This window comes from Thalassophryne amazonica, chromosome 20 (assembly GCF_902500255.1).
Source record: "Thalassophryne amazonica chromosome 20, fThaAma1.1, whole genome shotgun sequence".
Taxonomy (NCBI): domain Eukaryota; kingdom Metazoa; phylum Chordata; class Actinopteri; order Batrachoidiformes; family Batrachoididae; genus Thalassophryne; species Thalassophryne amazonica.
Genome location: NC_047122.1, coordinates 45,378,990 through 45,403,518, shown reverse-complemented (window position 1 = coordinate 45,403,518; position 24,529 = coordinate 45,378,990). Strand labels below are relative to the sequence as shown.

Sequence of the window (24,529 nt, the reverse complement as noted above, 5' to 3'; positions counted from 1 at the left end):
AATTCATAATTGGGAGTTGTCTGTGCTCAACCTTTCATGTCAGTTTGTACTTGGTTCTTGTCAATAAAATGACATTCAAGTGGTCTCCGTTAAGATGTGATTGCAACTCTACAACCATGAAGATGTTGGGGCTTCGTTAAATCATCGTTTGTTTTGCTTTAACTGACATCTCTTTCTCATTACGGAATTCATTTGGAATTACAGAACCCAAAAACACAAAATGTTTTCTGCAGAATAAAGAGAACCCCGTGGATACACAAGCGGTTCACAATTTTGTACACTGTCAAATGGATCGGAAGGAAGTCTTGGTTGGGGAATTGTTCACGAGTTAAAAATGGTGTAGTAGTTTGGTATTGGTAAGGTAAGGAAACGTAGTGTACCAATCCACCACCAAAGTCGGTATCCACTGGGTTAATGTCACCTTCACTTTGTTTCTCAAGAAACACACTCAGTTTGTCACACAAACATTTGCATGATCAGTTCATGTGATTTCCGTTCATAAGGCCTGATATAAGATTATGTGTGTTTTCCGAATAACTGAAAGTATTTGAAAAATTTCGGAATTACTGAATTCCATGTTCAAAGTATAAATCTAAAACAATACATTGTCGACGACTGCTCACATTCATTTTTGTTTATAGCTAGCTCTTGTGTCTTAATAACCTTTCAGTACGTCAACAAAGTGCTAACTTTTTATGCTATGTTAACTACAACAGTTCAAAGTATATATGTAAAACAACACATTGTTGACCACCACCCACATTCAGTTTTGTTTATTGCTAGCTGTCTAATAATCTTTCTATACATTAACAAAGTGCTAACTTTTTACGCTATGTTAGCTAAAAATGATCTACAACATCTTAATTTCCACTTCTTTCCCAAGGCAAGTGCTGGCTCGATGTAATTGGCTAGAAAAATAGCATGATATGATGTCATCACAAAGGACCGCCTATTTAGCTCATTTTTTCGACAGCTCATTGGTCAGTTCAGTCATGTATCATGTGACGACCAGTGGGGGTCGCAGTAGCCACGCCCACCGACCTAGCCATGCCTTGTGTAAAGCAAAAATCCAATTAACAAGTCAGTTATTACATGAAATTCCAAAAGTACATTGGAAACATGGCTCAAAGGCACCCTGGAAGAGAGACTGTCAGTGTGAGTGATCCAATAAAAAGTTAGTTGGCTTTTACATAAAGAATGCTCCCATTGGTCAATTCGCACAGTATGCAAATGAAGTGTACGTCAGATCCTGTACTTGAGCGCCATTTTTTTTCCCCCTCTCTTCAGTAGAGGAAGAAAGGGACAAAAGCGTTTTAAAAAAAATAAAATAATTATTTGTCGCCATTTATAATAGTTTAGCGTCATTCTAAAGTGGTGTGTGCAGACGGGAGGATGGTGCTGTTCTGAGCACTGTGGCAGCGGACGCAACGTACCGACGTACAGACTTTCAGGCCGGTGGAAGTGGAAAAGCGCCATCATAGGCGACAGCGAAGCTCGAGTGGAAGTGAACGAGGTAAATTTGAGCATCCGCGTGTGGGAAGCGGCGGCGTGGCCGCTTTACTGACCCGGTTTATCTAGTGTTCCGCCATAAGGCTTTTTGTACGGCGGCGTTAGCGTACATGGCAACAACTGAGCACTGCTCCACAACACACCTGACTGTTGCATTAGCAGAAAATAATCAGGATTTATGCCGTATTATTTATGTAGATACATGCGGTGTGTGAGTTTATGGGAAGTCTAACTGAATTTAAAACATACGAAGCTATTATACAAAATACTCAGTTTTTTCTCTTTTTTTTTTGCAAAATGACATTGAGGTTTATGCTACATGTTCAATGGGAGATATACACACACACATATACGTATGTTGTAGTTCAAATTCCTATTATTTGGTGTATTACTGTTAAGACCATAAGTGTTTGGACAGTGATTTTCCTCCCCTACCCTTCGACACAACATTGGGGTTCAAAATGAAACAATGAACACGTGCTTGTTGTGTAGACATTTATGTTTTTTCAAAAATGTCGCATTGACCATATAGGAATTACAACAATTTCCACACACAGCCCCTTCTGTTTTAGAGGCCAGAAGTAATTGGCCAGTTACCATGTGCATTGCAGACATGGGGTCAAATACTTTGCATTGTATTTAAATACAAATACTGTAGATTTTTGAATTCCAAATACAGATACTTTGTACTTTTTCAAATACAAATACTTTCTATGAACTATAAACAACAAATCAACACAAAAACTGATAAACTGGTGACAATTTATTGTGAAAATAGCGTGACCAAATACTATTGATAAGTAAAGGATTGAATGTTTTATCACAAATTCACTATTATAATATCACAGGCAATAATCAAACTATCACAATCTGTATTCAACACAGTGTCAGAGATTCCCAAGTTTGAAAAGTATTTGAAAAAGTATTTGGAAATACTTGGGATCGGCGATATATTTGAAATACAAATACTTTGAATTCAAAATCAGAAAATACAAATACTCAGAAAAATGTATTTAAGTATTTTCAAATACAAATACTTTTGTACTTGGCCCCATGTCTGGTGCACTGATTTCTGGTTGGTACTGCGATGTGCCATGAATAGCTGTATATTTTGCCTCTGTGTGTGTGTGTGTGTGGGGGGGGGGGGGATATCAATAAATCAGTTAATCCAGTGGTTCCTAAATTTAATGAGAACATTTTCAAGAGTCCTCCCCCTTTGGAATTTATTTTAAACAATAATTCATATAAAATGGCAACTTATCAAACAAAATAAAGTGACAAATCACCTTTACAGTGGAATTAAGTGTCATGCACAGTTTTTTTTTTTCCTTTTCTGCATTCTGCCCCAATTTTTTTTATTTTATTTTATTTATTTATTTATTTTTACACACACACCTACAAACAGAGACGTGGTGGCAGACATCACACACCCTGCACTTCTCACTCGTGGTAACAGCAACATGACACTTAACTAAACCGACTAAACCAACTGTACAAAAAGACAATAAATCAATAATAATAACAGCACTGTTAAACTATCATGAACCACAGTAACATTTAAAACCCTGAACTCCCATGGTGCATTGCAGCACATTGTCCATTGTTTGCTGTTGTTCGCTAATATCGCTCTTTTCTTTGAAAATATTAGTCCTATCAACTTTCCATTTTCACAGCATTCATCCTTGACCCAAAATAAAATAAACGTGTTTCCAGCCTGGTACAAAAAATGGTTTTGCTCTTTTTCAACATTTCATCCTTTGCCAACTGTATTGGAGGTAAAGTTTTTCTAACATCTTAGTTGAAGATGTTTTAAGCCATAACATTCTGTATAATTGGGGGTGTGGTTGCTTTGAGTGACAGCTGGCAGCTGATGAGTGGCGCATCTCCATGTCTCATCTTTAGCTCAGAATCCACATGATGTAGTTGGTCATGCAGGCTCTGTCTGCTTGTTTGGAGTATTTTATTACAAACACCTGGAATAATATGGCTTGTTGTACTGAAACGTTCTTATGGATCAGACGCTTCTGTTGCAGTGTTTGCGCCGAGTGAAATTCTCATCGGATTTAATATCGTATGCTAACGGTGTTATCACTTTTAGCAGCTGTCATTAGGTTCAATCCCGGTGAGAACCCTGGCCATGAAACTCAAAATTGAGCTCAGGTGCATCCTGGGGTAAATTCAGTTGATTGGACATGATTTGGAAAAGCACACACCTGTCTACATATAAGGTCCCACAGTTGACAGTGCAAGTCAGAGCACATACCAAACATGAAGTCAAAGGAATTATCTCCAGACCTCTAAGACAGGATTGTTTCAAGGCACAAATCTGAGGAAGGGTAAAGAAACATTTTTCTGCTGCTTTGAAGGTCCCAATGAGCACAGTGACCTCCATCATCCATAAATGGAATAAGTTCTAATCCATCAGGACTCTTCCTACATCTGGCTGCCCATCTAAACTGAACGAACCTGGGAGAAGGGCCTTAGTCAGGGAGGTGACCAAGAACCCAGCGGTCACTCTGTCAGAGCTCCGCTATTCCTCTGTGGAGAGAGAACATTCCACAAGGACAACCATCTCTGCAGCATTCCACTAATCAAGCCTGTATGGTAGAGTGGCCAAACAGAAGCCACCCCTTAGTAAAAGGCACATGGCAGCCCACCTGGAGTTTGCCAAAATGCACATGAACGACACTCAGGCAATGAGAAACAACATTCTCTGGTCTGATGAGACAGAGATTGAGCTCTTTGGCATGAATGCCAGGCGTCATATTTGGAGGAAACCACGCACCATCACCACAGTGAAGCATGGTGGTGGCAGCATCATGCTGTGGGGATGTTTTTCAGTGATAGGAACTGGGAGAATAATGAGGATGAGGGAAAGATGAATGCAGCAATGTACAGAGACATCCTGGATGAAAACCTGCTCCAGAGTGCTCTTGACCTCAGACTGGGGTGATGGTTCATCTTTCAGCAGGACAATGACCCTAAGCACGCAGCCAAGATATCAAAGGAGTGGCTTCAGGACAACTCTGTGAATGTCCTTGAGTGTCCCAGCCAGAGCCCAGACCTGAATCTGATTGAACATCTCTGGAGAGATCTGAAAATGGCTGTGCACCGACGCTCCCCATACAACCTGACTGAGTTTGAGAGTTGCTGCAAAGGGGAATGGGCGATGGCTGAAAGTGAATTTCAGTGAAACCTTCTATTTTGGAATCAGGCTGTAACAACAAAATGTGGAAAAAGCAAAGCACTGTGCATATTTTCCAGATGCACTGTAAACTACTGTCTGAGCATGGTTAACGTATTACATGAATTTAGCTTTGACTTTTTTTTTTTTTTTTTTTTTTTTTTTTTAAAGCTTTAAAATCATGAAAAAGCTTTTTCAGCTTGGGACTGTAGCAAGGACGGTCACATTCCACTCCTCTCCTCCTTTCTGTTCTCTATCTCTGCTCCGACCTTCAAAGGCCCAGCTTCACCAGACTGTAAAAAGTAAGTCCCTTCGGCTGCTCCCTTGTTTGCACTTGGGGTCGCCACAGCAAATCCGAGGTGGATCTGCATGTTGAATTGGCATAGGTTTTACGCCGGATGCCCTTCCTGACGCAACTCCACATTACATGAAGAAATGTGGCAGGGGTCGGATTTGAACCCGGAACCTTCTGCACTGAAACCAAGCGCATTAACCACTTGGCCACCACCCCTGCCTTTCACCAGACTGTAAATTCTTCAAATTAAGATTTGGATTAACCATGGAATTGATCAGCTGGTCTCTCAGTGCTATTGACATATTTTTTTCGACAAGGAAATCAGGGCTGGGGGACCCTGTGTGCCCTGATGGAACCTACCCAGGGGGCTATGCTCTCGACGCCTGAGAGAAGTGGAGCGTGACTCCACTTTCTGGAAGATGTTGAGGATTTATTTCTATTCGCTTTTATGGTGGGAAGTTTGGTGCTGATTGTTTGTTGCCCTGACCTATAGGAATATTTGCAAGACGGCTGCTACCAGAACCTAGTCCCCTAATCTGTCCATCGTGATTGAGTTGGGCAATGCTGTGTAATCTCAAGACTGCGTTAACTGTTGAACTCAAACACAAAATGGATACCATCTTGGAGAATATCGCTGCATTGCAAAGGAATGTACTGCTGAGGACTGGAGAATGTTCTTCATAAATTTTTGACTCTAGACGGTCAGAGGTGCAGTAAATGGAATTCTGTATCTCTCCGCCTAACATCAACATGGCAGCTTTATTGGCTCCTGGAGGTCAAATGTATGTCTCACGACGTCCTGGATCAATAGAGCCTGAAATGTGGAGGTTTTCAGCTTGAAACAGGCTGAAGACGGCGCCTGGGAGCGCTGCGCGACGTCCCGCACCGTGGGAAGTCCTTAAAGCGACAGTATCACCTCAAAATCTCTCATCAGCCGTTAAAATTTTCACCGAAAACCAGCTTAATTTTTCGAACCGTGTCCACTTCGATGTGCCTCACAGGTTTAGAAAAAATTTTGATCAAACAAAGCGCCGGTCTCTCAGCAACTTCTCAGACAAAGGAATTCCGACGAGGGGCTGGACGACTCTTCCCACAAGGAGTGCTCACAGGCGAATGACGTCACCGACAGGCGTGGAAAAACTCACGCATGCGCACGAGGGTTCAAGCATGTCTGACGTAAAAACATATGAATGAAATCCATATAGTTTTTGAAAAAAATTAAAAGGACCTATACTTTATTGACAGACCTCATATGTGTGTTGTCTTTAATTCTGATGTGTGCCATTGTTATGTTCAGCTAGTAATAATTGTGGATTAATTGGAGTGTAAACGTAATTTTGTTGTTGTTTCACTCGTGTAATGACAATGACAATAAATATCATCTCAAAAAGACTTTAAAGAGCTAAAATTAAAATACTGCTGTGTAAACAGCAATTGCTCCCGGTGTGTAGTGAGCACTTTGTATGGCAGCACCCTGACATCGGGGTGAATGTGAGGCATAATTGTAAAGCGCTTTGAGCGTCTGATGCAGATGGAAAAGTGCTATATAAATGCAGTCCACTTACCATTTTAAACATGGATGCTGCCAAAAATGTTCAGTATGTCAAGATGATTAGTATGTACATAAATGATTAAGATAAACTAACAAGTGAAATAACAAGTTTCCATTCAACATAGTTTATTCATAGTACTGAAAGTATTAAACAAAGATGAAATATTTATTAAAAAAAATACACTGGGGGCAGCACGACTTATATGTTGGCACTGTTGCTTCACTGAGAAGGTCCCATGTTCACTTCTGACCTGGTGCTTTCTGAGTGGAGCTTGCATGTTCTCGAGTAGAAACTGAAATGCACAAAATGTCCCTGAATAATGCAAAAAGACGGGAATATTATAGCTGTGGAAAATCCACTTATGATGCAAGTATCTGTTGTTTCAAGGAATCTGTCACTGACAAGGCCGCGTAGTACAAAGTACAAAACAATGCTTGTTAAATTATGTGTTCTTTTGTTTGTTAGGCTTGTGAAGAATAATGTATCAGCTTCCGGTTGGAAATATTGAGAAGATCAGGAAAGCGCGCAAGACTGTGAAAAGTATCCTCAGTGAGTTCGGCTTGGAGGACTGCCAAAACTTTCTAAAGGTACGTTAACTTGATATAGAGTCAAATGTAAAGAACAGAGCTTTGAATGTCTACTCCAGGGGTTTTCAAAGTGTGAGAGTGAGCTCCCCCCTCAGACAACAGATGAGTAGCTGTCCCCCCCCCTCCCCGACACACATACACACAATTTCAACATCTTCGTGTATTTCTTTTTACTACCCCAATTCTAATGAAGTTGGGATGTGTAAAATGTAAATAAAAACAGAATACAATGATTTGCAAATCATCTTCAACCTATATTCAATTGAATACACCAGAGAGACAAGATATTTAATGTTCAAACTCATAAACTTGTTTATTTTTGTGCAAATATTTGCTCATTTTGAAATGATGCCTGCAACACGTTTCAAAAAAGTTGGGACGGGGCAACAAAAGACTGGGAAAGTTGATGAATGCTCAAAGAACACCTAATTGGAAACAGGTGAGTGTCGTGATTGGGTATAAAAGGAGCATCCCCAAAAGGCTCAGCTGTTCACAAGCAAAGATGGGATGAGGATCACCACTTTGTGAACAACTGCATGAAAAAAATAGTCCAACAGTTTATGAACAATGTTTCTGAATGTACAATTGCAAGGAATTTAGGGATTCCATCATCTACAGTCCATAATATAATCAGTAGATTCAGAGAATCTGGAGAACTTTCTACATGTAAGCGGCAAGGCCGAAAACCAAAATTGATTGCCTGTGACCTTCGATTCCTCAGGCGGCACTGCATTAAAAACCAGCATCATTGTGTAAAGGATCTTACAGCGTGGGCTCAGGAATACTTCAGAAAACCATTGTCAGTTAACATAGTTCGTCGCTACATCTGCAAGTGCAAGTTAAAACTCTACCATGCAAAGCGAAAGCCATCAACAACATCCAGAAAGGTCGCCGTCTTCTCTGGGCCTGAGCTCATTTGAAATGGACAGATGCAAAGTGGAAAAGTGTGCTGTGGTCTGATGAGTCCACGTTTCAAATTGTTTTTGGAAATCATGTACGTCTTGTCCTCCAGACAAAAGCGGAGAAAGACCATCCAGATTGTTATCAACACAAAGTTCAAAAGCCAGCATCTGTGATGGTATGGGGGTGTGTTAGTGCCCATGATATGGGCAACTTACACATCGGTGATGGCACCATCAATGCTGAAAGGAACATCCAGGTTTTGGAGCAACACATGCTGCCATCCAAGCAACATCTTTTTCAGGAACGTCCCTGCTTATTTCAGCAAGACAATGCCAAGCCACATTCTGCACGTGTTACAACAGCATGGCTTTGTCGTAAAAGTGTGCAGGTACCAGTGTTGCCACAGTTACTTTGATAAAGTAATCCAATTACTGATTACTCCTTGAAAAAGTAACTTAGTTACTTCACTGATTACTCAATTGGAAAAGTAACTAAGATTACTAATTACTTTATTTAGTTACTTTTCCCAGCTGCCGACAACAACCCTCTGCCACCTCAACATGACAATGATGCTTGTTTTGCCAAAACTCACTTTATAGTCACCCTTTCTTGACTTCAATGAAAATAAATACTTTTTATAAACGTTAAAAATGTTTTATAAAAAGTAAAATAAAGACCTCTTTCTTGACCTCATATTTAACTGTTGACAGCACTGTTAACAGTAAAACCTGCAATTTCTAACCTACATTGTTTATAAATATAACTATTAAATTCATTCTAACACTTTTCTAACATTTAAATTCTCTCTAAACATTTTACTTGTCGAAATTATTATTATTTTAAGTAGTATTAGTAGTTGTAGTAAAAAACGGCTTCAAAACTGAACCTTTAATCTATGGGTGTTGTGGGGGGCACATCCCTGCCCCATGCTCCCATTCCATCTGGATTCGCCCCTGCTTTGACGTTTGAGCACAAAGAATGGATAACATTTATTTATGCAGAAAACATGACCAGATTTACAGGTAAGAAAGTTTTATTGCGTTTTCACATCATGTGGTCCTCAGAGAGTTTAGGTGCATTTGAGTGGAAAATAGTGTTAGTTGTTGACGCGTCGCGGAGGATCAGCTGTTTTTAGCAGCAGATACGGAGTGGCTCGGAGAAAAAAAAAGCATAAAAATGTCTTTGAAATCTCAGTGCAGGTGTGCTGTTGTCACCGCGCTTTAAGAGGTGAGGACGAATCGTAGCTGCTGCAGAAAACCGCGGATGAAAAGCTCACAGCCCGCTGAAAGTGGGCAGTTCAGTCAAACCCCGGCCTCCTGCCCACGGACCAAGTTTAATGCTGCTATCAACCCACAATGTAAAAATAATAGTAACGTACAGTGACATGGAGAAGTAACTTTAATCTGATTACTGATTTGGAAAAATTAACGTGTTAGATTACTCGTTATTAAAAAAAAAAAAAAAAAAAAAAAAGTGGTCAGATTAGAGTAACGCATTACTAAGTAACACGTTACGTAACACGCAGGTACTAGACTGGCCTGCCAGCAATCCAGACTTGTCGCTCATTGAAAATGTGTGGCGCATTATGAATTGCAAAATACAACAACGGAGACCCCGGACTGTTGAACAACTGAAGTCGTACATCAAACAAGAATGGGAAAGAATTCCACCTACAAAGCTTCAACAATTAGTGTCCTCAGTTCCCAAACACTTATTGAGTGTTGTTAGAAGGAAAGGTGATGTAACACAGTGGTAAACATACCACTGTACCAGCTTTTTTCAAACGTGTTGCAGGCATCCATTTCAAAATGAGCAAATATTTGCACAAAAACAATAAAGTTTCAGTTTGAAAATTAAATATCTTGTCTTTGTGGTGTATTCAATTGAATATAGGTTGAAGAGGATTTGCAAATCATTGTATTCTGTTTTTATTTACATTTTTCACAATGTTCCAACTTCACTGGAATTGGGGTTGTACTCTTACACATCTTAAACACATTTTAAATATATTTATGCGTTTTTAAGGAACTGTCTATGCATTTAAACATTTTACACCCTTTGTAAACATTTTAAACATGTTTTAAAAAAAACTATTCTAGTTTTATCTTTTGTCATATTTTCAACATGCTAAACTTTTATACATATTTAGTCTCATCTAGTCTCACCTCTTGTTTAGTGTGAGCAATGAGTCTGGGTCTTTCACACGCACAGGCGGCTGATGTGGGGATGGGATGCACTGTGAAGAGGAGCAAATGATCATCCTCTACTTTCTTCTTTTTTTGGAGGTTGCCCCAAACTCCGTCCTCTCACTGGTATATTTACGCACTAAAAATTTCTCCATTTTTGCTCCTGGCATGTTGGCTAACAATGTTTTCTTTTAAGTGTGTTTTTATTTTTTGTTTTTGCGCAGCCCCTGAAGAACTCTGGTGCCCCCTGAGGGGGGGCACCTCACAGTTTGAAAACCACTGATCTACTCCATGTGAACTTTTTATTTTTTTTTAATTTTTTTTTTTTTAGTCTTGTGGAAGTAATTCGACTCTGTTTATTTGTTCACCTTCAGTTTGGAATAATTTTCATCTGATTGACATAAAATTTAGTCATATCGTGCAGACTGACTGTGTCCATAATCTCCATGTTTTTTTTTTTTTTGCTTGTTTTGTTTTTTTTTTTTTGGAGTGGTTCCAATGATATTTACCACTGATACTTGGGTCAAACTTCACAAATTTTGGGAAAATAAACAAAAGGCTGTCTGGTGGCAACAACCGGTATTACAGCTTTACCTTAGTAATGGTCTCAAAAATAGCTGGTTCATTTAATGACCGTGTCAAAAGTTTGTCTGAAAAAATTAACACCTGCTTTAAATAAATGCCAGGCATTATGTGGATTAAAAACATAAAATTTTGTTATTAAATGTAATGAGTCACTCTTTGTTCGAGTAGTGGCCACGCAGTGACGTCGACATGTGCGTGACTCTTTTGAAGTCGCCTGTTGTCTTGCTGCAATCTGCTGCAGGAACCATTTTTTTCCCAGGATTAATTTTCTCTCAATAAGCTCCACTTGTTTATACAATTATCAACCTCCAAACCAATATGGTATGTGCTATTTCCTCCGTAATATGTGACTCATTTGAGCGTCTTTTTCCAACTGCGTGCTGTTCAGATTTGCGGAGTCATGCCAAATGTATTTGATCCATGATCGAAGTATTTAATTTTGCGCACTTCAGAAACTTTTAAGATATGACAGGACAGAAAGGAGTGAAAAATTATAATGTGCATCACAGCCTTTGTGGTGTCAGCAGGTGCAGTCCAGCTGTGGGAGGGTTCGCAACCCGCAGAGCGGCTGTGATCTAAAGTCTTTGGTTCATCACACTCAAGGAACTGTTTGAAACTAACACCATCTTTCAGGCAACAAGCAGCATTTTGTGAATAAAAACCGTTTTGTTGTTGTTAATAGGCGTTCAAAATACTTATGACGTTTGTCTGCTTTCATCCGTTGCAGTGCTTTTTTTTTTTTTTTTTTTTTTTTGCAGTAATTAAAACGGCATCGTTAAACGTGTCAAACTTGTGCCGTTTTTCACGCCGCAGCCTTTAAAAAGTGGTGTAAAAATGCAGTTTAGATACACAAAACATGTCAAATACGCACATCACAACATGCATGAAAACCCGTGTTCCCTCTGTGTTTGCGCCCATTTTGTTGTGCTGTTTTCCACATGAGCCATGTTACTGTTTGGCAAACTATTCTTTTTATCATGTGATCAAATGCATACATATTAAACATAGATATCATTCAGATGAAAATATTTAATATGTGAACATTTGTTTTTGTTTACACAATTGAAGTGTTACAAATGCACACACGTGCTCCTACATTATGATATGAAATCTTGCTTTGTATTCCACAATATGATGAGCTGCTCTCCACTGTGAGGCGTGTTTACGTTGTGACATTGAAGTTGTAAGTGAATGGACCTGTTCATTTTGTGATGAACAGTTGTGCAAAATGCATTTGGGGTACAGGGACTATCAGTAGTTATTGGCAACAGCTACAATTTGTGTGTGAATTAGTATTTGCTAGATGATGTGGTAAAGTCTTGTTCGTTGTATTTTCAGGTTGCTGTTAGACGCTGCCACTCCTACAGGCTTCGGCTCAGCAGCTGATTTATCCTGAGCCTTGATACGAAGCTGCAGGACTCCTCTTACCCCAGTGGGGATTTTGTTCTAATTGGGGGGGGGGACAAAATTTCCAATTCTAAAGCCAATAACGGCAAATTGTGTTGTGTTAGTTGATACAGTTTGTGGTTGCAAAAACTTGATAAACTAATAACAGCATCAGTGGTTGTTGGATGACATTGTATGCTGCGTAAACCCTGAACATCCTCCAAAGCGCTACACTCTTGCTTTCAAACTGACAGTTACCAGTTGCTCCGTCTTGCACGGGTTGATCATCTTCACAAATCTCAGTTGCATTGTGTTGTACTTTATGAACACCTTGAATTAATAACATTACAGTGACGTTGTTTGTTTTGTTCTTTGTGAGTTTGTGTTAAATATTGTAGAATCATTATTGAAACATTTATGCCATTTTGGCGTTATGTTGGTGTTACAGTAACGGCACACGAGTGAGCAAACGTTTTCCAAATGATTACATTTCACAATTGTTTATACATGTACTTAGTGATAAACACTTCGTGATTTGATCATTTGGTGTATTTTATTTATGCATAATAACTGAACCATTGCAGTTGTAACATCTGAAATATTGTTAAAGTAAATTCCAGTTGATACCAGATTGAATGAAATATGCCGCGCATGAGAAGGCGGAGATTTAAGAAGCACAAGGCTTCTGATGAATATAGAAATATTTGTAATGTCAGCAACCACAAACAGTCTGGAAGAAATTATGATGAGCAGTTGGAAAATGATCAGGTAGCTGTAAGTAAAATCAGTGTAACAAGGTCCATGGTTAGTGAATCAACTGATGGCACTGCAACAACATTCATGGAATATCAAGGTGAGCTGAACGTGTTCAATACGGGCGGCTTTCTGAAAACTGACAAGAAAACTAAGAGTGCAAAAGAGCGCATGAGAAGAAAAAGACTGACTGAAAGTGCAGAACAGAGAGAAAAACGCTTGTTGAAGTCAAGAGAATGTATGAGAGAATATCGCAAACGTTTTGGCGAAAGAGAAAAACAAAAAAGTCGTGCCGTTGCAAGAGACATGATGCGAAAAAAACGGCAAAAGGAGTCCAAGACACAAAGAGAATATAGGCAAAGTCGGATGAGAGAGTCGATGATGAAGTTACGACAGAATGAAACACAAGTTAGAAGGAATGAAAGATTGAAGACTGTCAGGACTTCCATGGCAAAACGGAGACAAAATGGGCCCCGGGTTAAAAAGGATCAAAGTTTGAGGACTGTCGGGACTTCCACGGCAAAACGGAGACAAAATGGGCCCAGGGTTAAAAAGGATCAAAGTTTGAGGACTGTCGGGACTTTCACGGCAAAACGGAGACAAAATGGGCCCAGGGTTAAAAAGGATCAAAGATTGAGGACTGTCGGGACTTCCACGGCAAAACGGAGACAAAATGAGCCTTGGGTTAAAAAGGATCAAAGATTGAGGACTGTTGGGACTTCCACGGCAGAACCGAGACAAAATGAGGCCCGGGTTAAAAAGGATCAAAGATTGAGGACTATCGGGACTTCCACGGCAGAACCGAGACAGAATGAGGCCCGGGTTAAAAAGGATCAAAGCTTGGAGACTGCCGATACTTCCACGGCAGCACCGAGACAAAATGAGGCCCGGGTTAAAAAGGATCAAAGCTTGGAGACTGCCGGCACTTCCACGGCAGCACCGAGACAAAATGAGACTGCCGGCACTTCCACGGCCGAACCGAGACAAAATGAGCCCCGGGGTAAAAAGGATCAAAGATTGGAGACTGCCGGCACTTCCACGGCCGAACTGAGGCAAAATGAGCCCCGGGTTAAAAAGGATCAAAGCTTGGAGACTGCCGGCACTTCCACGGCCGAACCGAGGCAAAATGAGCCCCGGGTTAAAAAGGATCAAAGATTGGAGACTGCCGGCACTTCCACGGCAGCACCGAGACAAAATGAGGCCCGGGTTAAAAAAGATCAAAGATTGAGGACTGACGGGACTTCCACGGCAGAACCGAGACAAAATGAGGCCCGGGTTAAAAAGGATCAACGCTTGGAGACTGCCGGCACTTCCACGGCAGCACCGAGACAAAATGAGGCCCGGGGTAAAAAGGATCAACGCTTGGAGACTGCCGGCACTTCCACGGCAGCAGCGAGACAAAATGAGGCCCGGGGTAAAAAGGATCAACGCTTGGAGACTGCCGGCACTTCCACGGCAGCACCGAGACAAAATGAGGCCCGGGGTAAAAAGGATCAAAGCTTGGAGACTGCCGGCACTTCCACGGCCGAACCGAGGCAAAATGAGGCCCGGGGTAAAAAGGATCAAAGCTTGGAGACTGCCGGCACTTCCACGGCCGAACCGAGGCAAAATGAGGCCCGGGTTAAAAAGGATCAAAGGTGGGAGACTGCCGGCACTTCCACGGCCGAACCGAGGCAAAATGAGCCCCAGGTCAGAATATTACCATTACACTGAACTTGCATGTTTCATTAGTTCTTCATATTATTTGAAGTGTTAATGATATGGATTGAATTTTATGTCCCTCTTTGATTTAAGCAATTTCTTTGTTACAAATTATTACTGTCACAGTTGTGAAAATAATCATTTGAGATAATCAATAATTGACAAACCAAATTATATTCACTGAACAAATTCATATTTGTTTGACTCTCTTCCTGGCTAGTCATGAAAACTGAAGGCAAAAGAGCAAGAAGATGTTTGACAAGACTTGTCAGTGTAATACTGACTTTTCATTTGTTTGTTTGTTTAGCTTAAATTTGGAGCATTTTTCATCTAATTGACTTGAAATTTGGTCAGATCATGCAAACTGCCTGTGTCTCAAAGTCTGTTTCTTTGGAATGGTTCCAATAAAATTTACTACTGATAATTGGGTCAAACTTGACAAATTTTGGGAACAAAAACAAAAAGTCACCTTGTAGTTAACACCAGAATGGAAGCTTTCTGTTATATGATGGCGGCGTCTGGTGGCAAAAGTCAGAAGTACAGGCAGAGGGGTTCTGATTGAAACCGGTGTTGCAGACCGAACGGTCTGCCCCTAAAACTCGGTCTGCCTTTAGCATGTGTGCATGCATCATTTCGGACCACAGCAGCACGTCCGAGACGGAGTCTCTTCACCCAAAGCAATCAAATGGATTAATAGGATTATTAACCATAAGATGATAAAGATAAAACCTCAGTTTTAAGTCGAAACTAGGCCATTTTAAGCAGAAATGAGGTGAAATTATGTGACGCTTTGAAATGACCGACGTGCAGTGAACACATCAGCTAGCAGCTCCTTTAGCCGCGGGGCTCTGATCACTTCCGCCGCCTTTTATGAGGAAATAATGCTAAATTTATGTGGAAATTACTGTTGTACAAAAGCTTCAGATATCTGTCGCTGAGATAGATAATGACTGGAGTGGAGTTTGAAGCAGAGACGAGGTTTTAATCCATGAACTGCGATTAATGACTCATGCGCAAATGCAAAAGGCGGACCGATTTTTAGGGGGGATTGTTCGGTTTGCTTAGTCAAACCCAGGTATCTGTGTGAAACTTCACATCATCTTACATCTGCAGGCAACAAGCAGTATTTTGTTAATAATCACCATTTACATTTCTTTGTCGTTACAACAGGCTTCCATTCAGGTAAAATACTTGTGAAGTTTGTCTGGTTTGGTGGTGGGGTGTCAGGAAAAAAGCCAAACACTCAGTTTGCCAGTCGTAACAACATTAAGAGTAAAAGCGGAGAAGCTTTTTTTTTTTTTTTTTTTTTTTCCCCCTCATTTTTTCTTCAGTGACTGTTCAGGTTGTCTCCTGTATTGTCCCCGGGGAAAACGGAAAAGTGACAAACAGCCTTTGCATATGGGAAGCCACAAATCACATTCAGTCATGTATCATCAAAACGACACAGCAAAAAAAAAAAAAAAAAAAAAAGGTTTGGTTTATATGTCTGTGCGCTGGTTTGTTTATATATGAAGGATAAAGGAAGGATTTATGTAGTTGTAGCTCATATGTTTACATACCCTGGCAGAATTTTAGATTTTCTGGCCATTTTTCAGAGAATATGAATAACATGAACCCACCCCCATGGTTAGTGGTTGGGTGAAGCCATTTATTGTCTGTTTCCTCTTTTTAAATCATAATGATGACATAAACTACCCAAATGACCCTGATCAAAAGTTTACATCCCCCTGTTATTAATACTGTGTGTTGCCCCCTTTAACATCAATGACATCTTGGAGTCTTTTGTGGTCGTTGTGGACGAGGCTCTCTGATGGTGAAGCTGCCACTGAATGTCTTGAACTTTATTTACTTCAGTTATGAAGAAATACAGTTTGGCACTCTATGGTAAATCTGTGTGGAGTAGACAGTTCTCAAAAACTGAGTGACTGCAAGAAGGAGAAGAGTGATGAAAGCCACCAAGATACCCAGAAGTTATGGGCTTCTGTGGCAGTGATTGGAGAAATTGTGCACAGTGCAACTTTTGCATTTTGCATCACCAGTTATACAGCTTCATGAAGTGGTATAGAGGAGCATTTTCTTAATCTTAATTTCATAATGGAATAGAGCCGAGTCAAATCTAGGCTTGCATCTCAGATGTACCTTCTGGCAATTTGTAGCTAAACTTTCAGGTCTTCTTTTTAAGAAAATCTTCCTCTATACCACTTCATCATGAAGCTGTATAACTCCACACAGATTTACCATAGAGTGCCTTACTGTTTGAATTCCTTCATAATTGATGTCCAAGACCTATTCTGTGGCAGCTTTACCATCAGAGCAAATAGAGAGCTTCATCCACAACGACCACAAAAGACTTCATTGATGTTAAAGGAGGCAACACGTGGTATTAAGAACAGGGGGGGTGTAAACTTTTGATCAGGGTCATTTGGGTAGTTTTTGTTGTCAGTATGATTTAACAAGAGTAAACAGTTATTTGACAATAAATGGCTTCATATAACCACTAACCATGAGCACAAAAACATTTTTGTGTTATCATTCATATTTTCTGAAACAAACATTTGAGCACAACTGTATGGAATGTGAGTTGAATCCACTGACTGGTAAAAACCGAATACAGCACAAAGACATTTCGACAAGACTTGTCAGTGAATCGCTGACGTGTTATGTGTTTTTTATTTTTTGAAAGGGCCCAGATGACTCCAGCTTTTAGCACATTGTTTGCTCTTGAGCTAAAATCTTTCTGCACACTGCAAACTTGTTATGATTGTTGTTTATTGCACAGGATCTCAAAGAAAACTCTGAGAAAAACGCCAACGAAGATGAGACTTTTGAAGACACTGAATGGATTAATTTCACAGACGGATTTAATGGCAGGCGAAGAAAAAAGGTGAATATGCCGCTTTGTTCCATTTGGCAACTTGCACATCTCTGAGTCTAAACTAATCACTATTTTAAGGAAATTGTAAATGTGAAACCAGTTATTCTTTTAGAATCTTGAAGTTTTCGTAGCCTGCCTTGATGAAAACCTGTCTGTATATTTGTCGAGATAAAGCTGTATGCTGTGTCTATGTTGTCATGATAATTAACCAGAGTGAGCCTTAGCCTGAGTTTTGGACGTGCATCCCAGATGGTTACAGTCTGTAACTGACAAACCGGTGTATTAGGAATACGGTTGCCCACGAACGTGATCTTACACATGCTTTAATAATGTAATGCCCTGTACTTATATCATGTGATATCACCTGTACTGTATCTTTAGCACAGCATTGGTGCTTCCAGATAACCTCTCAGTAATGTCACGGTATGCACGACATTATGGGTGCCACAGAAATACAAAGGATTGCCAAAGTATCAGTTTGTGATGAAAAAAGAAATTTGCTAACATCTTGGAAAAACCTGCCATGGTTAACATGACCAGGGCATCATGACAGAACACCCTCTAAGGCAGAGGTCACCAAACCTGCTCCTGAAGATCACCTGCTCTGCATGGTTTCCACATGTCCTTGCTGCAGCCACAGGTGATTAGTCAGGTCTGGTGTTTCCTAGCTCTTGATTGGCTGAGCACACCTGACTTAATTAGCAGTGGGTGGAGCAGAGAGATTTGGAAAACATGCATGACAGGTGATCTTCAGGAGCAGGATTGGTGACCCTGGACTAAGGTTTTCCAAGTTATGGACAACGTTTCAAACGTGACCTTCTGGGATGCATATTTGTCATATCTGCACAAAAACGAGATGCAGTTTCACAGAAGGAAACTTAAAAGATTTATTCATGAATAATAAAATTCTACAAAGGGGGGTGGCATTTGGGTTGGCAAGGATATGATTGCAGGCAGAGCAGTGAGGTGTCAGAGGTCATGGTCAAAGTGTGATATGACACTTTTGCAATACAGCTGCAGCTAATGAATAACTTTGTCCACATTTTCATTCATCATACAATTATTGCACACCTGTGGAAACTACTCCCACAGAACCTAAGATAGATGGATAGATAGATAGATAAAACACATCCAAAGTTTTAAACGTTGTCATTTAAGGGGTTTGTGGTTCTACTTCAGTGGCCACTCTTGACAAACGTCAACATTCTGCAAACATTTCATACTGGATTCTTTCACATAGGATGTGTCATGCCCACAGTACCTTTGGCAGAAATAAAATAAATATCAGTGTACCATGAATATTTAGATTTTATTTGTGTAATGCCTTTAAAACAAAAATACAGCTCAAATGCTTTATTTGAAGATAAATTATTATAAAAAATTTTTATAAATTATTTATTTATTGTACGACATTGGCAACTTTTGCGTTAGCATAAAGTAGAGTTGATGCAGTTGTACTTTTGCAAGCTCTATCGTATTAAATTACTTTTTTGGGGTGGGGGGACTTTCACAATAAAAATTTCTTTGTTCTTACTGTCCAATAGAGTTTGCGCTACTTTTTTCTTTCTTTTTTTTTTTACCTTACACAGTAGCTCCCATTCAGTCAATTCTGTCCAAATATCAGCCACTTTATCATTTGGTAACAAACCAAGATCCCACCATTTTCAATCCATAGTGGTTCAAGACTGTTTGAGTTGAGCTGTTTTGACTGAAGGTTTAAGGTGAAGACTAGCCTGTCTCACCCGGCACAAATTCCCTATTAGTCGGTGAACAAGTCCGAGAAAAGGTTATTCTAGATCACTTCCTGTATCGAAGCGTTTTGCCAACATTTTGAGCTTTACGTGTGAAATTGATCACATTGTCCTTGGCTAATCTTCAGTTGTTCCATTGAATCCAAATACTTTGAATTATTTTAACACATGGACAGATGGACAAACACAGGACTGCAAACCGAACCTGTGCATGTCAGGTCTGGGAGCATGTACTGCAAGAACCTACTGCTGCTGAGCAGGTGATACCACTTTATTGAGCTTGATCACAGGTCTTGATTTGTGGTGTCTGATTGTCATCAATTCGCTATGACCAGACAATGTAATGGCAGTGTTTAGCTGTCAAACTGTTGGGATCCATATCGATAATAACTGTCACAAGAAGAAAGAACTGACTTAAAAGTAGTTGCTTTTCAAAATGTGTTTTAATTTATCCTGGACTTGGTGTTGAAATGAATTATTGGGTTGCAAATGTTTAATGATTGATTTGAATTTACATTGTTTGTGGAAATTTTTCTTTAAAAATCTAAAAATTATTTGTATTTGTTCCCCATGCAGTGGCCCTATCGGTCACAAACATTGTGCTGCAGAATGTGCAAGTATTCTTCACGAAGCATCTACAACTTCAGGAGTCATGTGTCACGCTGCCATCAGTACGCGCAGACGGTGTGCGCGTTGGCAATGTGCTCCAACTGCCTGTACATCGGCCATCCCAGAGCTCTCAAGAAGCACATGTTGTTCTTCCATTCCAACTTCAACAATCACGTGCAGCCACAGAGGGAAGCGTCTTTACCCACCCATCATGGCAACGAGCGATATCAGTGTCGAAGATGCGGCTTTCCGAGCTCTTCGATCTTTGTTATAAAGAAGCACATCATCTTGAAGCACCTCGAGAATTTAGCTGAACAATATATTGGGTACAGAATGCACGTTCAAGGCACGACTGCTAATAAAATCTACTGCTGCAAGGTGTGCAAGGTCAACACTGGAACTCTAGACCAAATGATGCACCACATGTTGGTCGAACCATCACACTACGCAGTCAGCACACGAGTACAGAGCATGATCGAAGAGAACAAGAATTACACCATTAAGCCCACCCCCAATGGAAACGGCATGTTCGTAACGTTCCCGAGTATTGCTCCTAAACAGCAACAAACTCACGTTTTCAACAATAATTCTCTGGTTTTAACAAGCAACGGCCAGTCTGCTGGGGCAGTGTTGGCATTACAGCAATTACCAGGAACTCCAAATAACACCACTTTGATCTGTGCCCCCGGAACCAATCAGGCTTTTCTTCCCCCTCAAGCTTCTGCGCTGGTACAGCTAGCTAGTGCTGAAGCCAAAGGTTTGCTTCAACCTGGTGCTACGATATCTCTCCGAAGTGCTTTGCCCCAAGGGTCCTCCGTAGTCCAGCTTCCCACCGTGCCAAATGTGTCTCTGACGCAGGCACCGGTGGCCCTAGCTCCTATTGCCGCTCCCATTCCTCGGCCGCAAAATCCACAAATGCAGCACATCCTCGTACCATCAGGACTGCAGGCCAACACGGGAGCCGTGCACAACACGGGAGCCGTGCACAACACCGTGCACAACACGGGAGCCGTGCACAACACCGTGCACAACACGGGAGCCGTGCACAACACCGTGCACAACACCGTGCACAACACGGGAGCCGTGCACAACACCGTGCACAACACGGGAGCCGTGCACAACACGGGAGCCGGGCGTAACATGGTAGCCGGGCACAACACCATACATGCACCGAAGCCTCCTGCTGTGACTCAAAATGCATCAAAACCAGTCTCCCTACAGGGTACCATGCTGACGTCGCAGTCTCTGCTGAGTCACCTCATCCCGACTGGCAACAAAGTGAACGGCATGCCAACGTACACTTTTGCTCCACTACAAGTAGCAATGCCCGTCTCTCAGAGCACAGGCACGCCTCTTAAAACTGCTGAGCGACCCTCTTTACAAACTAAGAAGTGGATTACGTGCCCCCTGTGCAATGAACTCTTTCCTTCCAATGTCTTTGACATGCACACAGAGGCTGCTCACAAGACAAAACCGGCAACGCCAAAGTCGAGTTGTGTGGCTGCAGGAGCGGCATTCCTGAAAAAAATGCCGGACAAGACTATCAGATGTCTAACGTGCAAAATTCTGTTGTCAGAAAAGAGTGTCTTCCAACACCTGTTACACGGCTTAAATTGTTTGTTCTGTTCGGCATTGTTCTTTTCAGTTAAACAGCTTCTTGATCACATAAAGCAACACAATCCAGCAAGCAAGTCATATTGTGATTATCTGCGGCAGAAGTACAGGGTAAATACGCAAGGATTCGGGAAAATCCAGTTCCCTTACTTTGACGTCACCACGGCGGCACCGAGAGAAGTCTTGGGAGACTATGAAGTCTGTATGGCTCTGGTCACAAGCTCGCTCGAGCTGATCTACTTCAGATTGTATCCCAGCAACCAGTCGGACATCTGCGCCCCACCTGTGAAAATCAACAGTGCGTACTGTCCCTTCTGTGACGAAAAGTTCCTGAACGAGGCCAAACATTTGCAGCACCTGAAACAGAAGCACTTTGTGGCGCCCACTATTCACGCAATCCTCAAGACTGAGGCCTTCAAGTGTATATACTGCAATGGCGTGTATACCGGAAAGGTCACGCAGCAGGCCATAATGCTCCATATTCAGCGATGCCGGTGTTCACCCAAACAACCGCCCAAAACTACAGTAGGGAATGAAATCTTACTTAGTGGAAGACCACCAAAACCAGCTCCAGCTCAGCAACTCACTCAGACATCTGGTCTGTACTTTCTCCAAATGCCTCAAAACTTTACTATGAAACAAAACGTACCTCCACCTCGTCTGGCCCCAGTCATCATGAACAGGCCACCTCCGGAAACCGAAGCGGAGCTACAGAGCAAGAAGAGGCTGGAGGCCGCGTGGAAGGAGGTGATGGCAGCAAACAAACGAGAGCGCGAAGAGAAGGCAGCCATGCGCAAGAAACGAGACCAGGAGAAGTTGCTGGCCCCACCGGTGCCCGAGATTCCAAGCGGCCCCGCAGTCAAACTGGCGCTCGAACCCACTGCGGTCGAACGGCGCAGTAACGACGAGCGCAAAAATTTCATCAACAGATACTTCAACATAAACCCCTACCCCAACAAGGCTGAGATGGAGGAGCTGTGCAAGAGGCTGTCTCTGACTAAAACAGAGCTGTCGCCCTATTTTGGAAACAAGCGCGGGAAGTGTATGAAGAGCCTGAAGAAGAACAGTGCTGTCATTCTCCTCGGCTTCAGCATGACAGAACTGAGCAAAGTCAAGCACAACCTCCTTATCCCGGAGCCAGAGCCGCCGGAGCACCCGGATGAGCCAGAGGTACCAGAACCGATGGAAGAAGATGGGAAGGAGAAGGTTACAGATGTGGCACAGATGGAGTAAGTCAACAATGTCATGATGCTTCTTGACAACTTCAGTGCTTAAATGAGGGTCTTTTGTTAATAAACACGTGCATATGTATTTCCAAACATAATGGTAAACTTTAAAGGGGGCGTGTCTTCCTATAGCCTTCAGTGATTTAAAAACTTCACCTCAGTATTTTGTCAGTGGTCCATCTATATTAGAATTTCCAAATGAATACAGTTGCAGAAGGTGAATGGAACAAGCTGTTTAGCCCCTCCCACTCAGACTTCTGTTTCAGCCCTTAGCTGTTGCTGGTAGCTGCCTTTTGTACCCTTGATGTAAACTCATTTGTAAAAAAAATTGTGAATTCTGCATATTTGTCGATCGGTGAGCTAGTTTGTTACATTATGGATTTTATTGTCTACAGTGGCCACAAAACTTTCAAATTATAACTACCAAACCTTCACAAATACAAAAAAACACCTGCATGAATTCAACAAGAGTTGCATCAAAAAATGTCTTGCAAACAGAACAAAATCATAACCTACAGCACATGTAACAATTTAATTTGATTTGTTTACTGCAAATTTGGACAACACACACACGCAAGAAAACCTTTGCAACACAACTTGAGTACTAACAACAGGGATTTCTAGCTGGAAGACTGACTTTTCTTGTGTTCATTCATTAATTTTCTATACCCACTTATTGCAGTTAAGGGTCCTGGGGAAGCTGCAGACTATTCTAGCAGTCATTGGATGAGAGGCGGGTACACTCTAGGCCAGCTGCCAGTCTGTCACAGGGCCTCTTCAGTGCATTGTTTAAAAAATCGTGAGTAAATTAAATGAATAAATTCAGTTCTGCCAGCTGATAGAGGTAAAGAGTGAAGCACCAAGATGCTCTGAAGCTCCGTCAGTTAATGTCCTCTGTTTATGTTGCAAGTACCTCTGTTGTGTTGAGAAGCTTTGCAAAGCATTTCTGTGTTTGGGTGTGCTGTGTCAATTTGTTACACACATATTATCCAATTAAATGTTTCCATTGCCGCAGGCTGCTTTTTTTTTTTTACGCATTTTTTCCATTTGCAAGACATCTGATGAAGCTGCCTGTTGCTGAATTGGAGATGTTTTCTCTTTTTTTAATGTCTTAATTTAAGTGTTGTGGCCCCTGTCAACCACTGTATTATTATTATTTTTTTTTTTGGTTTGTTTTTACGTATATGGACCTGTTTGACATGTGCACACTTGTTTCATGATTTCAAATTCTGCCATTTCACTTCTTGACCTCTGCACAGTTCTCGTTGAGTTCCTGCAGAGTCAAGCGATCGGTTAACAGCACATCAGCCTGAAACTAAAGAATGTTTGAATTTTCAGGCTGCCAATTTCCTGAACACTTGTTTCAAAGTTTAGCCATGTTGTTGGCATGAATCTTTGTTTAAATGTTCACAAATTATGATCCGTGCCATTTGTGAAGTTTGCATAGATGTGTGGGAGTTCATTGAAGTCAACAACAAAAAAACTATATTGGTTGTCTGCTCTGTCCCCGTATGTATTGTTGTTCTGACAGCCCCCTTTTTTTTTTTGTACTAGTAGTTTGTATGATTCCTGGGGAAAAAAAGGAAATCTTGCAGAGCTACATGTTCAAATTGTGTCCAAGGCCACTGTGTTATTAAATAAGAGTGCATTTCTTTTTATGAAAATTAAATTTTCTTTACCTTTCACTTGTAATAAATATATACATTTTAATTACGTGTGCATCCAAAATCCATTTTTATATCTCCTGGAAAGTTATTTAGGAACACGGTGTGGATGGTCCTCTACGATGTTTCTAGTCTTTGGAACCTCTGA

General features: G+C 41.1%; 1 protein-coding gene across 1 annotated transcript; it reads left to right on the top strand.

Annotated features, from left to right (window-relative positions):
- Positions 1 to 1,257: 1,257 nt before the first annotated feature.
- adnp2b (ADNP homeobox 2b) lies at positions 1,258 to 24,427 on the top strand. The gene is made up of 4 exons (XM_034160243.1): positions 1,258 to 1,513; positions 7,007 to 7,128; positions 17,422 to 17,526; positions 19,845 to 24,427. Exons 2-4 carry the CDS (start codon positions 7,021 to 7,023, stop codon positions 22,722 to 22,724), a joined length of 3,093 nt encoding a protein of 1,030 aa, XP_034016134.1. The 5' UTR covers positions 1,258 to 1,513; positions 7,007 to 7,020; the 3' UTR covers positions 22,725 to 24,427.
- The last annotated feature ends 102 nt before the right edge of the window (positions 24,428 to 24,529 follow it).

Coding starts and splice junctions, on each gene's coding strand:
- adnp2b (XM_034160243.1), top strand. CDS start 7,021: ATGTATCAGCTTCCGGTTGGAAATATTGAGAAGATCAGGAAAGCGCGC. Junction 7,129..17,421: donor ACTGCCAAAACTTTCTAAAG/GTACGTTAACTT, acceptor TTTATTGCACAG/GATCTCAAAGAAAACTCTGA. Junction 17,527..19,844: donor ATGGCAGGCGAAGAAAAAAG/GTGAATATGCCG, acceptor TTCCCCATGCAG/TGGCCCTATCGGTCACAAAC.